The following is a 16,722-nucleotide window of genomic DNA, read 5'->3' as shown; positions in this document are numbered from 1 at the left end:
TTATTAGAGATCTCTTTAGCTGGGCCCAGGCTCTGTTCTTCAAAGCATCGTGTCATCATGCTGAAGAGTCGAACAAGTCAGACCCAGGCACTGCCAGATCCATTGCCTGATAACACTGACGCCAGCAGAAGGGGGTCAAATAGATGTTGTTTGACCTTTATCCCAGTGGGGATTAAATAGATTCTAATTAATAGACTTGGGAATAGATGGGTACCTTGGCAGAGTTTGTAACCAATTTAAATTGTTCCTCGTATTAGCTTAGCCATAAACTATGCATAATTACAAAAGGATCCTGTGGACAGCGGCCCTTATGTTGCCACCTTCTTAATTACCATTTATTGAATGCAGTGCTGCAGAGTTTACTTGTGCTGACTAACACAGGGATTTCTGTTGCCTAGCTCGGCCTGAGCGAATGTCAGTGCTCCACTTCCAGCAGTAAAATAGTGTTTGAAAGCACAAATGCAGCTCTGCTGGAATCATTTATGCTTTCTCTGAGAGAAATCTGGCTCCCGGTGTGTAATCAGTGGCAGTTGTGCCTCTGAGGACACTAAACTTCAAATTATACATATTTTGAGGTGTTACAAAAATGATGCCTGGAAAGATTCTGGGCTGTGATTACCCAATAATATGCCATATCTTTAGGCACAGGTTAGAAAGACTTATCTAAAGGTGGGGTGGTAGTTGGTATGACCTGGCTAATACATTTCATCCCTTATCTAAATGAAACAGCCATTTAAGATAGGTGCAAATGGAGTTCAACCTTGACTTCTTGTTCAGTCAGCGTTCCTTCTCCCGGTCAGCACGGATAGCAGCTTGCACCCGCTGGATCCGGAGGTCAGGTTTGTCCTTCGGCTGTGTCCTCTTTCCCAGCAAGTCCTGGGCTGAAACTCCTAGCGAGGCTTCTGTGAGTGCCAACTTGTATCGGAAAGTGAGAACTTCAGACACTGAACAGAATCTTAATTCAGTGTTTCTGAGAAGCTTCACTGTGCAGCAAATACCTCCTGGAGTTACCCCTCAGAAAAAAGATGATATTTTAAGTAATTATAACTGGTTTTTCATTCTGTTTGCCCTTGGAATCACTGGGTACACCCAAGTTAGATTTTGAAGGTTTTCTAGATATCAGAGAAATGAACAAACAATGCAGAAGTGGCTAGATAATCCTCTAACTCTGTGTGCTGGACCTTAAGAAAACCTTCAAATATAATAGACTTAAAATAAGTTAACAGGAGTGGAAGATGTTCTAAAGATGCTGCGCACCTTTCTGTCCCCTTTAAAAGAGTGGATCAACAGTAATGGTGGGCAATCGGATATTTTCTACGTGAAGTTTAAATTATTAAATCTGTTCGTCTCAGATCTGTCATTTTAACCTCCTTGCCAGTAGGACACGGGCACCTTGTCTCTCCAGTCGGTGCGTTCCCTGGGCGAGGCATGGCTGTGGGACTTGGGAGAGGGAGTGGGAAATGCTGACATCCACTGCCAGCAGCTTGGCTTGATGTTGACTACAAACTCAAATTCCCTGTGCCCTACCTCCTAAAAAAACTTACCAGTGAAGAGAAAACTCAGCTTACTGCCCTAAAGAGCAGAGGTGGTGCTTCCAAGTAGACTATTAAAGACATCCAGCTGGTACAAATACTCCTTTCCCAAAGTGGTAATAGGAGAGGGCTGGCTCTGACCACGGTGAGCTGTCAGAGATGATGTAAGAACATTCCCAAGGCTCTTGGGAAACACGGGAGTCCTGTCTCGCTGAACCGAGTTATGTGATTTTGGGGTTGGAGATAGGCCGATTGTGCAATGCCGTAGAGTGTTCTTTGTGTTGCCTGTTATTTGATTTTAATCCAGGCCCCTTGGAGACTATTGTCCGTGTTGTGTTTATGTTTGAATGTGTGCTTTATGGAAGCAAGAGGTCGTTCAGGGTGTCCTTTACCACGATGATGAGGTGCAACTGCTGCAGATAGCTCTGACACCTCCTATGCTGTCGGGACGTGCGTGTATGTGGGCACACGTGTGTGTGGGTACGTGTATGTGTCGTCCTCTGGCACCTTGCAGCTCCTTCACAGCCCAGAGTTCATCAGTGGGTCAGCCAGCTCCCTGAGACGTCACTGCACTTGTTTACTGCTCACATGGAGGAAGTGTTGTGCTGATGGGTTGGACTGCTGGCATGACCTGACCGTAGTCCAGCATTTTTGCAACATCAGGGGTTTGGAAACGCATCTTACTCCTATGAAGTGATTTTAGTTTCTATTCCTGACTGAGTTAAAAGGGAAAATATAAGATAGAAATTTCTCAACCACTGAAATTATGTTGCAAGAACAGTATTTCATGCTGCTGAACTTGTTAGTGCAACTAAATAATCAGAATGCTGGCTATAGATTGAAAAAAAAAATCCATCTCAAGTAGTTTTTTTAGTATAAATAAAGATGTTCTGCCTACTGGTAGGTGGACAGCGCTTATGGCATGGAGCTGTGCTTGTTACCAACTTGGAACACATTCAGGAATTACTGTGCCTCAATATTCTGTTACTGCCCCCTCAGCTAAATCTCAGTTAATGACCAGGTTACCTTATATAGTCTATTTTACTGGTAAGTAAAGCTTATCTAATGTTCTGCAATAGCTTAATTGATCTTATGTTCGCGTTGAAGTGAATTAACTTCATTTTGCGTTGCAGTGGCCTAGAAAGTGTGATGCCTGTGATAGGCAATCACAGCCCAAGGATGGCAGCTTCCAGAGCTGTAACTCATTAATATGCTAGAGCTTGATTTGCGATTGCCTGACCCGCCCCTCTAGTTTAAATATTGTAGCAGGATCTGGTTAGAATTGCTTTGGATATTTCTGGATGAAAGTAATAATCATAAGCTTCATTTCTACACTTAGATATAATTTTATTTAACTAGAGTTGTGCTGTTTTTTACATTTTTTATATGTGGGGTAGCTACTTCATCATAGCACTGTGTTGAAAAAATTATATAATCGGTGAAAGACCCTTTTTAGCCATGCTGTAGCCCTTCAGGGGATGCATGCTCTGGGAGCTTACGGTCCTCAGCTTCCCATCCTCCTTCTTTGATTTAATAGGCTGAGAGAGTTAAATATGTCCTGAAAACTGTCATTTGTACAACAGATGAATAGGTTTTAGAACTTCTGCCCTGTTGCATAGCAACAGCCACCATTAAAAACTAGCATTTTGTATGTACATAAAAAGGGAACCAGTTAAGCATTTAAATATTGAAGCTTTCTTCAAAGCAGTACCCTTTATTTCTTTGACTATAATATGTGTAAGAAAGGTCTTTTAGACAGCTTTTAGGTGGTTTTTAAATGGTAGCAGTTCTCTTTTTGTGGAGACAGGGGAGCTTGTCTGGAGCTGCTGCTAGCGTTCGGTTTATAGACAACTTTGATGTAGGCTCTTTTAACTCCAGATACTTCCCCAGTAGCCTCAAGGGAGAATATATTTTTTCAGTCAAGAGCTGCGTCGTGCTGTGCATGTGGATGGCCTGGAGCATATTTTAGGCCTTTCTGGAGGGCAGTTGATAACGACAGCATTAGAAACGTTATTCATCCTTAGGTTTCCATGACTGGATTTGTTGCAAACGTTCTTCCAGTTTAACAAATGTAGGCACTTCCCCTAGTCTTTCCTTTCTGTGACGTTCCTCCAAGAGCTGGGGTTGTCTGCCTGTGCCTTCCTCTGCCTTGTAAACATTCCCTGTGGCTTTTCATTCATCAGAGTTTCCACATTCACCATTTGGTTCACCTTCTTTTGGATTCTGCTAGTGTGACAGTACAGCAAAATGCAAAGGCCCCTTGACTGGTAACAGGATCTTAATGACATATCACAGGTCTGTGTAGCGATGTGGAGTAAACTTAGCTCCAGTTCACACAGCCGTGGTCATGGATTGTTGCCAAAGTTCAGAACCAGTCCAGCATCGGAGGGCTAATTGAGTTACCCTTTGAGTGTAGCATCTGCTTGATAAAATCGGATTTATTGCTTTTTGTAGAGCTTGTGGTAGAATTCCATATATTTCCCCAAAATAAGTGCTGGTGAAATACTCATAATTGAGCTTAAAGCAAAACTGGAAACGTTCTGAAGTAAAACTGACAATTTTCTTTAACTGTTAATCCAGCATAACTGATACTCTTGTAAGGGACACAGTGGACAAGCCCCAGGAGCATGAGTGCTGTCTCAAAGGTGATGATGCAGCAGCCAGCCTTCTCCCCTCAAAACTGCTCAGCATTCCAAGATTAGGCACTGTTACAGAAATCATCTTCTAAATATAAAGGCAAACTCTAAAAAAAAATAACCCAGTTCTGTTGGCACCCAGTTTGTAGCTCTTGAATAATTCTTCTCCATAAATTTGTTCGGTCTGATTTTTTTTTTTTCCAATCTGCTAAGAAGTAGCAGATTTTTCAGTTAACTGTAGGTTGAAGCAGGCAATTTTAAGAGTGACTTTCACCCAGGCAGGTGGTGGAAATAATGCTGGGTTGGATTCATGTTTTTAATGTCACGTTTCCCTTACTTCTAACCTTAGCCGGGAATCCAAAGCTCTGACTGGTTTTAGCTCCGCAAAAGCACCCTCGCCGTTCAGTGTCAGCGTAGCTGGCCGTCACAGTAAGTGTTTAACTGCATTACACCAACATTTAACCTGCCACCGGCTGAGAACTCCTTACCCGGAGAGGAACGGGCAATAAGTAAAAATAATAGCGCAGCATTTTGGAAGGAAAATGTGTAAACAGCAAACCTTCAGCTACCTTGAAACGCACTGTCGGACCGTGGCGTTTTTGTCAAGCCAACCCAATAATTCCTTCTTTTTTTGTCTCCTTTGAAATGTTATTTCTGACTTTCTGTCCCTTCGTCCCGTCTGCTGTGCTTGCAGTACAAAAGGGCTTTCTGCACCTGCATATTTACCCTCCCCACAATTTCCTGAGATCTCTGTGGACGTTTTTATACGGGTCTGGATTACAGGGTTGGCATGCCAAGGCGGAGGCGGCAGCACGCTGGTTGTCGTGGTAGGTTGGAGCGTTATATTCCTGTTGGTAGATATCCTCAGAGACGCAACTTTAAAAACCTTACCCCTCTCCCCACCCCCCAGATACGCTGCTTCTTGCTGCTCCGCAGCCGGAGAACTTTATTGCTGCTTCCCCGGAGCAGGGGCCGGTTCCAACACATGGTGTGGCAGACATTCACCATTAAAAATCTGTCGGTTCCCCCCTCCCCAAATGCTTCCCTGAACCTTTGCAGGGTGACAGCTTTGTGGCCACTTGGTGCTTTTGTTGGAACGTGCACTCCAGTTGACCCTGTCCCAGCGTTAATAGGATTGTAAAGGCTGACTCCTGCGTGACCTCTTCTTGCAAACAACCCTAACCCTTCCCCTTCCTCAGCCCTTCTCTACGACCCAGCTGAAAAGTGGTGCTCCCAAGGCAGTCTGGAGTCGCAGCTCATGTTGCAGACGAAAGCAATTGGAAAAACCACTGGAAAAAAAGTCAGCGTGGGGCCACCTGTCCTTAAATAGTCCTGACTGTGAGAACAGTAGGCATTTGTTCGCTGCTTCCGAGGGAGCTGGGCTTCAGTGCCTGCGTGCAGGCAGAAAACTACGGGTTGGCTTTCCAGGGAAGGCCTCTGTTGATAGGAGACAGGTGCTTACATGCTTCTCCAGGAATTTTTAGGTGCCGTTTTGTTTTCTTAAGAGGGGAGAAAAAAGGGTGGCTGGGATACGTTGGAATTGGCGGTGGTTTAGGTGAATGTTAATCTCATTGAGTGCTAAGTCAACATATAAAGTAATAAAGACTGACTCTGGACTGAAGGAATTGGTCACTTTTATTCTCCTTCTGAAGTCTCTTTAGACCTGATTTTTAGTGTCATTACTGCGTATTGCACCTGGACTTAGACCAGTTTATACTAAAGTCTGTATTTACCATGGTGGCAGGATTAAATTTAAGTTGAAGTCTTATAGCCTGATGTCTTTATGACTTCTGAGTACTAACCCAGAGAAGCTTCTGTGTAAAATAGGCAAATGGGCTGGGTCTCGTGATTTCCCCCACGCTCACCTGAAACCTTTCTTGTCCCTTGCAGCTTTGATATTCACTTTCCACAGTGGGAACTGAGAAAATTTTGCCGCTGGCCTGCTTTGTTTGTTTGTATGCAAGTGTCAGTAAGGGGCTGGGTGAAGTATTTTGACCTACTTGAGGCATCAAAAGGTTCTTTTTCCTTTCTAAAGCAAGGAAGGGCCACACCTTTCCCTCTTGCAGTACCTGTGCCTCTCCCCTGAAGAACTCCTGAAAGGACTTGTCTGGCTTGGCCCTGGGGGCGAGAGCGGGAAGGGGTGGAGGAGAAAACCCTCACGCCACTGACAAGCCAAATACAGGAACGCTTTGGAGGCCGCAGGATTTAGCCTCCTGTTCTCATGATATGCAAAACTCTGCCAGGATTATGGGATACACTGGAATGCTTTTCTTCAGAGGACTGACTGTGAGTTAGTACTACCAGGCTTTGTAAATATATGGGGCTAAGACTGACATGCTTCAGCGGATTATCTACACTTTGTACTTCCTAAAAGTATGCAGGAACTTCCAGTCCAGGGTGCAGAAAGGCTTTCTCTGTTTGAACAAAGGTAGCAGTCTGTGCAATTGCAGATACCAACTCAAACAGAGCAACTTTTGTTTTGCTGGATGGAGGTTGAAAGGGGGAATGAATGTGTTGACCTACCAACTACTTCCTATCTCTGCTGATGGGTGGCGAGGAGTTGGGGTTGATTTGTGGAGGCAGCAATAATGAGATCAGGCAGGAAGGTCACTTGCATGTCTCTGCAGCACTTTAATCTTTCACTGCCTTCAAATTGATATAGAGAATCGCTTCATGAATCCTGAAATCCAGAAAGGTTTGGAATGGAAGTTACCTCTGCTAATCACTATGTGCATTGTGGGGTTGGAAACGCTTCTGTACTAAAACACAACCCAGATAATCTGAGGGGAGTGTCAAGAAATGGCACACGTTCGGTCTCAGAAATGCTGTTGTTGTGGGACACCTTTCCAATACTGGTCAAGTTCACTGGAGGGATAAAGTCTAGCACAGCGGGTTTGCTGAAGATACAGTGCCAAATTAATTGACGATGTAAAAGGGCAGCATTCCTCTGCTGCTGTTCTTGAATTGTACTAGCAGTAAAATCAGACCGAACAAGTTAAATAGCCTTGTAAATGATGTAAAATTAGCTCTGACCTCGTCTCCTGCACCAATAACATACCTTAGACTGCGGAAGCATAGATTGCTTGTGTATATTGTGGTTGATAGCAGCTTCAATCTGGGCCAGTTTACACAAATTAGTGGCTTCATGTGATTTTGTGGTGGTGAAAAGCATAACTCTTACACACTTGTGTTACAGTAGAAATCAGGTTTGAAACCCTCGGGTCAGTAGCCAGCGCAGGGCTCTATTAGAAAGTTTTGCCTTAGTACCACAGCAGCACAAACCTTCCTCTTGATTCCCCTCCGACCTCAGGGCATGTCTCATTAGCAGATTAAGCCCAGAGTTACAGGAGTCCTCTGGGAGCAGAGGATGAAGTGCCCACGGAGCCTGCCGCTCCAGCTGAAATGATTTTCCTGAGGCCAGATAAGGAGTTCTCTGACTCGCCAGACAGGAGAAGATCTGGAGATAAGGTTTGTTTTGCAGAAACCTGCTCCTGAATAAATCCTGGGAGAATCTGCACTAAGCTGTGATGTCACAGCCCTAACCTACTTTAAAAGTTAAGTAAGAGGAGGGCGTGTTAAGTTCCCCTGTCATCATAAATCTCTTCTTTCCTGTGCCCAGTGGTAGGAGGACTCCTACCCTGCTCTCATCGCCTCTCCTAGCAGCCCGGAGCACAGGCGATTGCTTTAACATTCCACCTGCCTCCCTGACTGCCAGCACTCGGGTCACCCAGAGGTAAGCACAGGGCAGGAAGCCTCCAGGAGCGGGCCTGCCGCAGCGGGGATTAACCGCCTCGCTGGGCTGTTGCCCTCGACAATTTTCTGGTCAGTAACTTTTTGAAAGGAGAGCGTGTCTAGTGCAGGAGGGAGGGGTAGGCAGGACAGGATGACGAGAGATGAAGGGGGGAGAAGAAATCGGGGCTGGATTTTTTCCAGCATGGAAAACAGTCTGTCCAAGAACTTCTCCAAAACACAAGTGGAATATTCCTCTCTCCGCCGTCAAATTACGGTGAACGGGTGGCTGTGCAGCATCCTGGCAGGCTGTTGTAATAAGGAACGCCGTGTCTCTGGTTTCCTCTATTCCCCTGCGTTTTCCTCTGTCCCAGACAGGAACTTCTGTGTCTGTAAGAGTCATTCCTCAGGACTTAGCCTCCACGTGGGACACGCTTGTTGCCAATTCAGAGTTAAACTTGAAAAGGAAAAGGGACACAGACCAGACTCTGAGACTCTCATCTAAGTTTTGAAAGTTGTGCTCCCTAATAAAACGGACCATTTCCTACACTGTACATCTGGACTTGTGCCCTCAGATCCAAATTGGGGCAGGATAAAGCAAAATGATGCCATTCTTGATGTTGGCTGAGCAAAGAGTAAACCGCGAGTGCCCCACATGCTTGTGTGTAAAGGGAAGCAAAGTGCCCACCGAGGCAGCTTTAGGCTAACTGCAGCTCACAGGACACCAGCAAAACGCAGACCCAGGCCCACAGCCATTCATCAGCTCAACAGAGAGCAGACGTTTTTCTTCTGGAGCACCGAGAACATGCACTATTATCCCCAACTCTTAAGCTCTCCAGCTGAATGGCTGAGTGAGGGTGTTACAAACAGCACAACCTACGAGTGCCAAACAGCATCTTGTCAAATTGCAGAGTTTGCAGGAGGTGAGGACTGGTGAGCAAGTCTGTAGAAAGGAAGCAATAGTGGAATAAGGACCTGGAAAAATGTGGGTGAAACTGCTGCAAGCAAGAAAAGAAGGGAGAAGTATAGCCCGGAGGGAAGCATTGCCTACACAGAAACACGAAGCCAAAGCCTGCTGTAGAGTTCAGGAGCAACAGAAGCCTCGACTGTGAGGCTAATGCAGCAAGCGAAAGTCCTGTCTCTGTGAGATCCGATATCCTGGGAGGCCGGAGGGAAGCCTGTGCCAATTTAATTTGGCCAGACGTAAGACAGAAATTGGAAGTCTCATATGATCTTGTAGGAGCAGTCAAGCTTGAATTTGAACCAAAAGCATGTTGTATTGAGTTTTATCCATCTGTAAAAAGTAGCAGAAATGACAGCAGGAAACCTCACTTCCCACTGCGTCGTTTGGGAACTTTCACCTCTCGTGAAAGAATGGTCTTTTATTTACTGCTTTTCTCTTACGCAGGCTGAAGCCTTCACCTGAGTGTGAGCAATATCAAGGACGCGAAAACTTCCCATGGAAAATAATCAGTCACGAAGTTAATGCTGTCAGCAGGATAACCAGCAAATCCTGTCTTTCCCAGATGGCCCAGATTTTAATGGGGTCACCTTGCAAGCCTTGCCTGTAGGATAGTAAGGGTCCCAAAGTAACTGCTGGGGCATAAAAAAATGTTATGTCCAAGAGTTGCATCACAGACAGATGTTCCTTTGACAGGTCATCCTTTGCTTAACTATTCTTCCATGTGTATTTCCTGACATTCAGTGCATCAGTGGCAACTCTTGGGAATGGGAGGCCGTATGGATGTTTGAAACAGATTGAAGTGAAGAGTGAGTGGTCTGCTTGTTGTTTGGCAATAGCAGCGTGCAGCCCTAGAGCGCTAGGTACCTGCGGTCAGTTCCTTGCATTACTCCCTTGTCTGACTCCTTGTTTCTTTCTCTCTTCCTCTCCTACCTTCCATCACTCTTAACGTGCCAGATGATTTTTAGTGTTTCCATGTGACTGATCCAGTCCTGCCAAGAGGCTGGAGTTCACACTGAGGCAAACTCACTGGGCATCATAGAATGGTTTGGGTTGGAAGGGACCTTAAAGTCCACCCAGTTCCAACCCCCCTGCCATGGGCAGGGACACCTTTCACTAGACCAGGTTGCTCCAAGCCTCATCCAGCCTGACCTTGGACACTTCCAGGGATGGGGCATCCACAGCTTCTCTGGGCAACCTGTCCCAGTGACTCCCCACCCTCTCTGTGCAGAATTTCTTCCTGATGTCCAATCCAAACCCCCCGCTTTCAATTTAAACCTGTTCCCCCTTGTCCTGTCACTACAGGCCCTTGTAAAAAGTCCCCCCCCGCTTCCTTGTAGCCCCTTCAGGTACTGGAAGGGGGTCGTAAGCATCAAACTTGATGCTTATGGTTGACGTTTTGTAGTGGGTTTCTTTTTCCCCTTTCCACAGAAATGTAGGTTGTGAAAGAGATCAAGTGTGTATGCTTATAGCTGAGCAGTATTTTGTAAACATTTCCTGAAAGCTTGTGAAATTTCTCACATGTTCTTGATTTCCCTTCAAGTCTGCAGAGTAAGCAGAAGAAATATCACCCAGTCTAGCTCTGAGTTCAGGAGCGAGTAAACAGCCATCGGTTTTACAAGCTTTGTGTAGATGCCAAAGCCTGATGGCCAAGAGCGATATGCTGAGACCTTCGAAGACAGGCCAGTACACAAGCCACGCTTTTAGCCGTTTGCTTTCTTACGGTTTTTAAGTCTGAGCATGGCTTTTTCCTTGAAAATTACTTCCTCAGAGATAAGATTTCCCATGAAATGGCTCTGGCATATTTATTCGTGCTCTGAAGTTTCTGGTTAACCATCTTGTTAGTCTTTTGGTGATTTTGAGCGTGTAAGTCTATCAGTCTGTGTGTGGTTATGTTCACAGATGTGCCAATACTTTATAAATTGTAAGTTTAACCCATTTAGGAAATGGCTGAGGACCCAGGTCCTTCTGCATTTTAGCCTTGCTTAGTCACACGGGAAGAGCTCTTTGACCCTGCCAGAGCTTAGTTTTAGTACCAGTTATGAGATAAGCTTTAACTAGACCTTAAAAATAAGCATGTTAAATCTCTCTGCAAGAGATTTGTTGTGGGGAGGGAATACCGCAGGTCCTAAATTTTTATGTTTATCTTGCTGTTGCTAAATTAGTTGAGTGATATAATTTAGACTGGTTTTCCCTGATCTTTTAGCTTTTGGAAAGCTCAAAGATTATTAAACCTTTAAAGTTTAATTGTGCTCATTTTTAACCATTAAAAATAAACAAACCAGTCAGATTCATACGCAGTAGATAGTGGTAGAGGAAGTTACTGTAACCCTGGATCACAGGTGACAAGGCCGCTGCTAGGAAATAGCACCGTTCTGAGAGCAGCAAAGCTGTTTCCAGCTGCAGAGCCCATTTTCCCAGTCCCCTGAGCAGAGTAAACCTGACTATCTGAATGGCCTCTATTGGTTTTTTAGTACTAAATAGTTTTGCATTATCGATGCTCACCACTGCAGTCGTGAGCAGCAGCAACCTTTCTCTTCTCTCTTTTGGGCCTTGCTGTTTGACTCGCAGAGCAGTCACCTGATCTCGGTAACCTGCTCCAATCAGGAATTTATTTCTTGCAGAATGGCAAGTGACTCACCATTTATAATATGATGCTGGGAAGACAGCTTGAAGAGCAAAAAGGATAGATTGATTCATATGTTGATGTCTTGGGTAACAGAGAGATGAAATGATATATGATATGCTGAAAAAATGTGTTTTACTGCAGAGCAGATGCTATCTCCAAGTGTAGAACAAGAGTAGGTAACATATCAGATGTACAGGAAGGTCTGTGATTTTACAATTAATCTGTCTTTGTGTGTGTATAGCAAAAGCAGGGATAGATTTGAAATTTCATGGTGGAGAACATTTGCCAAGTGTTTCTTGAACTGATTTTCTTGTGTTAACTATTGCATTCCTTGTCAAGAACTTGTAAGTAGAGTATCAGCAGCGGGGTACAGCTAGCACCATGGGGCTCGAGTCCCATCCCCATGTAATAGGAGATCATTGTTAGTCTAAAACGAAACAATGCAACAGGGCTGGCAGTGAAAACACATCAAAGATGTTCATCAAGTTGTTGAAGTTTAGAAGCATGTTTTAATTATTTTAGATTTGAAGCAGAAGCAGTTTGACTCTAACAAAAGTTTCTGGCTGCAGATCATCCTGTGGGGTCGAACTGAGAAATGCCTGAAGGAGACCACAGAGGAAATCAGGATGATGGGGACAGAGTGCCATTATTTCATCTGTGATGTGGGAAATCGAGAGGAGGTCTATCGGCAAGCCAAAGCTGTGCGGGAAAAGGTTGGTGGATGTGGCAACGCTGCGGGCGGAACTTGGTAACGACTCGTATTTGATGAGATAAAAAAAAAATACGTTGGCAAATTGGGAGAAAAGAAGGGTGACAATCCAGATTGTGTTGTACGGAGTCTAGTCAAGTGACCCAGGAGGATTACAAGGCCTATAGGCAAAACCATCAAAAGCTATGAAAATAATAATGTATTTAGGCAAGAGTAGATATTCAGATATAATGGTGACTGCTGGTTCGTGGGGAGAGAGGTCAGCTCTAACAGGTCACCTGCTTCTTTTGCAGGTGGGTGATATCACAATCCTGGTGAACAATGCTGCCGTGGTCCATGGTAAGAGCCTGATGGACAGCGACGATGACGCACTGCTCAAATCGCAGCATATAAACACCCTGGGACAGTTCTGGGTAAGATAAGCTCTTGTGTCACATCTGTTCAGAACGGGGAGTGAGAGATTACGGGCAGTAAACACTTGGCTGCTACTAGGGCTTCCGAAATGGTGCTTGGTGAAATCGGTCTGACGTGAAAAGGAGACAGAAAAAACAATGTGAGGGACAAAGGCCAGAGGAAAGAAGTCTAAAAAAACCCCCGTTTTTCCAGTAATAACACAGTTTTTGATGCTTTTGTGTCTCCATTCTGTGATTTCCAGTGAAACACATGATTTCTGTTGGGAAAGCCTGAGCTCCCAGAGGATGGTTTTCTCTACAGTGATGTGTATGGAACATCAGAGGAGGATGAGACAGCATTGCTGAGGGAGGGAAACTGCTGTGGCACTCATTCCATTTTGAATTAGATAATAGTAATAATAAAAAAGAGCTGCTTTGTGATTTCATCACTTTGTTGGACTGTCCTCTACGAGAAGTCCTTAAACATGCCAAGTGTTCTGCTCACGGCCTTTATCTGTGGGTACTGCTTCCTTATGTGCTAGGAAGGATTTTGGGGGCTTTTTCTGCACAAACTTGGCCTGTTTGGAATCTTTCAGGAAATGATAAAGCAGCAAGGTGCTCTTCCCACTCCTTTCCTAGCGTAATGCCCAACACAGCGTGGCTTGTTGTCTCCGTGTCACCCTACTTTTTTCACTGTCTCTAGTTTTTGGTGTATCTCTGCTGAGCAAACCTTTTTTTGTTTTTTACTCTGTTCTTCAGATTCCCTGCCAAGGATGCTGGAGTTGCAGAATGGACACATTGTTTGCCTGAACTCTGTCCTGGCCTTGTCAGCCATCCCTGGGGCCATTGACTACTGCACCTCCAAAGCCTCGTCCTTTGCCTTTATGGAGAGCCTGACCCTGGGGCTGCTAGACTGCCCTGGAGTGAATGCCACCACAGTCCTGCCCTTCCACACCAGCACAGAGATGTTCCAGGGCATGAGAATCAGGTCAGTCCAGGGGAACTAGAATAAAGCATCTCATTTTAAATGAATCATCAGAATACACTCCTAATTAATGCCTCATTTAGGTAGGAGAATTTGATGTCTCGTTTGGCTGCCTGGGAACAGAGGGTCACTCTAGGCCACCTGGGACTCATCCGACTGGTTCCCTCAGTTTGCTGGTGTATTCGTACAGCCTGTCTGTACGGAGACATTTGCTTCTGCACGGAAAGCGGAAAGCTGTTTTGCCCTGAGTGTACTTGGGCCCTTTGCAGCCACCAGAGAGGGAGGGGAGGCGGTCTGAAAATTGAGGCCATTCAAAAGGAGCAGTCTACAAATGACTTGAGAATTAACAGTAGGGATTCCTCCTTTATTCTTTGAAACACTTAAATCTTTTCCACTGAAAGGAATGACAGCCACCCGCTGAAGTAAGGCTACCAGTACCTCCTTTTGACCTCGGAGAGAACAAGATAAATTCAGAAACTAACAGCTGCCCAAACTAATCTTTTAGGGTGGACAAAGTAACCTATTAATATAGTTTGAGCTCTCTTAGACAAGAAGATATGCAGTGTCAAACTATTGCTGGGGCTGAGAAAAGCCTTATGTTTGCTACTAAAAGCAGTGGGGGAAAACGTTTGTCTTTTCACCTGTCAAGAATTTGAATCAAGCAAAGAACAACAGAGAGGAAGAGGACAAACACCAACGCTGAACAGACAGCACGTTGGTATTGGTTTGCGTACAGTTTAAAGAGAATCCCTGGCTCAAGGTTCTGAATACTCTCTGCCACTTCACCCTAAAGGCACCGACATGTACTTTCTTAACCATTTAGCTAACCCAGTCATACTGGTTGGAACTGGGCTTCCTGCTTTCCAGCTTTCTAGCTGGAACCAGAACTTTCTGCTCCTTCCAGCCTGCTTGGGGGCATGTTTGAATGCCAGTAACCAGTGATAGCTCAGTGCGTGACAGGACTTGGACAGTGATATCTTAAAGGAGGAGTTTGGTTAACAATAATTATTTTATTTTTTACTTTATTTATTCAGGTTCCCTAATCTTTTTCCTCCTCTCAAGCCAGAGACAGTGGCTAGGAGGACAGTAGAAGCCGTTCAGCTGAATCAAGCTTTCCTGCTCCTTCCATGGACAATGCATGTTCTTGTCATCCTAAAAAGGTAAATGTTTCCTTTGCCCAGCAATAGCCAAGCCAGTTTGGCAAAACTGGCTTCCAGTCCTCCGTGTCTGTCCACCGAGGCAACCCTCAGTTTGCCTGTAACCACAGCTTCCCACGAAAGATGCTCATGGAAGCGAAAGGGAGAAAACTTTGAGATTCCCTTTGTAGGTGTATAACCCTTTTATGAAATCAGTTTCACTCCCAAAATTTGGATTCCTGAGATCTGAACTGGTATTTATGTCTAGGAAATTTCTTAACAATTAACGTATGAGTGTAGTTGATTCTGATTTAGTAAGCCACTCCTTGGACTCCGGGCTTTCTATGGGGTAGGATTTCTGTACGATAAGGTACGTACATCACAGCTGCATTTGGAGACTGTCGCTTGTGCTAAAGCAATGAAGCTATTTTTGTGTATGATTAGGACAGGAGTTTTAAAGTCCCTAAGGAAAGTCAGTTATAACTTCATATCCTGAAAGAACTAAAGACAGTTAAAATTACAGTAGCTGCCAGGAAATTAGATCTCTATCCGTACCTCATGAGGAGGAGGCCACGTGCCTAGCACAGAAGATGGCAAGTCAGCCAGAGAACTTGGTTTCAGTTGGTGTATTTCAGAGGGCAAGATTCCGCACAATATTTGGGAGCGATGAAATGTGATGGTTATCTTCCAAATTGTGGTTTTTACAGACCTTTTTGGGTTTTTTTGACTTGACATAACTTTCTCCTTTTACCCTACTCACAGCAGGGTATGGACACGTTTTGTCTGTTTGCTCTCACGAGCTGATTTTTGAGAACGTGCGTACGGAATGTGTGTACATAAATGCATATTTACGCATCCACTAATTAGCATAGACTAAAAGGTTTGCCTGGTCTGCTTATTTTCTTTCTGCTTCTCCTGCAGCATTCTCCCTCAGGCAGCACTTGAAGAAATTCACAAGTTTTCTGGAAGTTACACCTGCATGAACACTTTTAAAGGACGAACATAGACTTGATGGGGCAAGGACTGTTCTTCAGCGAAACCAACACAAGCATGAAAATCCTGACAAGGCTGTGAATCAGCAGTCTTGGCTTTTAGCCTGTTCATGTGACTTGCGCTGCTCTGAGGCAACACATTTCTTGCAGGGCATATCCATAGTAACATGACCTTTGCACAGGATTGAATGACTAGACTATGGACCCTTGGAAGGAAAAAGAAAAGTGTGAAATGTTTATATGATGTTTAATTCTTTAGAGATCAACTGTTAAATCTACTCATAGTTTTAAGATGTAATTTTTGTTTCTGAAGTGTCTGTAGGCTGTCTCAGCTGCGAGGCAGCACATCACACCCCATCCTTTTTCCCCTCTTCTCAGAGGAACTGCAATTACAAACTGCTACTGGTTTCATTTCAGCTTTTTGAAGGGGGAACGTAAAAAATACTTCAAAGAACTAAAAGTTACGGACATTTACAGGAAGCTTCCTTCACCTTACATCCATTGACGAAGCTGTTCCCAACTCACACCAGGGAAGGAGCAGACGGTGGAACGATGCTTTCCTTGTTAAAGGCCGCCCAGGACTTGTGTCTGGAAGGGCTGTGCTGGGCCCCAGAACGCTGTCTCACTTCACCTGCCAAGGCTGGCGAGGAGTGCTTGGTCACAAGAGCAGGCAGTTGGCATAGTGTAGGATTCTTTCTGTCACTGCACTCATCTATGAAATTTAATTGTCTTTCTGAATATTTTTGTTCATTTATGATAAAATATATATATTTTTAGCATTAATCCCAGATTGCCATGCATGTAGGCAGCATCGCTTTGGGGTTGAACTAAAACTAGAGCCTGCTTGTACAAACATACATTCACTGACATAATCCCTGCAGAGGAAAATCCCTTGTATCAATCTGCAGAGTGAAGTAAGCGGAATGTGCTCTAAAAATAGAAGAGACAGTACTGTAGCGCTCATGAAATGTGAAGTTTGGAAGCACAGTTAGCAAAGACCTGATTAAATGCACGTTGAATT

General features: G+C 44.6%; 1 protein-coding gene across 1 annotated transcript; it reads left to right on the top strand.

Moving 5' to 3' along the window:
- The first annotated feature begins 748 nt into the window (after positions 1-748).
- On the top strand, positions 749-16,172 carry DHRS3 (dehydrogenase/reductase (SDR family) member 3). Its single transcript, XM_010147117.1, has 8 exons — positions 749-928; positions 1,898-1,988; positions 12,010-12,200; positions 12,490-12,609; positions 13,131-13,203; positions 13,348-13,576; positions 14,608-14,733; positions 15,631-16,172. Exons 1-8 carry the CDS (start codon positions 749-751, stop codon positions 15,713-15,715), a joined length of 1,095 nt encoding a protein of 364 aa, XP_010145419.1. The 3' UTR covers positions 15,716-16,172.
- The last annotated feature ends 550 nt before the right edge of the window (positions 16,173-16,722 follow it).

The sequence above is a fragment of the Eurypyga helias genome, unplaced genomic scaffold (assembly GCF_000690775.1).
Source record: "Eurypyga helias isolate BGI_N326 unplaced genomic scaffold, ASM69077v1 scaffold8202, whole genome shotgun sequence".
NCBI classification, from domain to species: domain Eukaryota; kingdom Metazoa; phylum Chordata; class Aves; order Eurypygiformes; family Eurypygidae; genus Eurypyga; species Eurypyga helias.
Note: the sequence above shows the minus strand (reverse complement) of the source record. Positions and strands in the feature narration are given on the sequence as shown.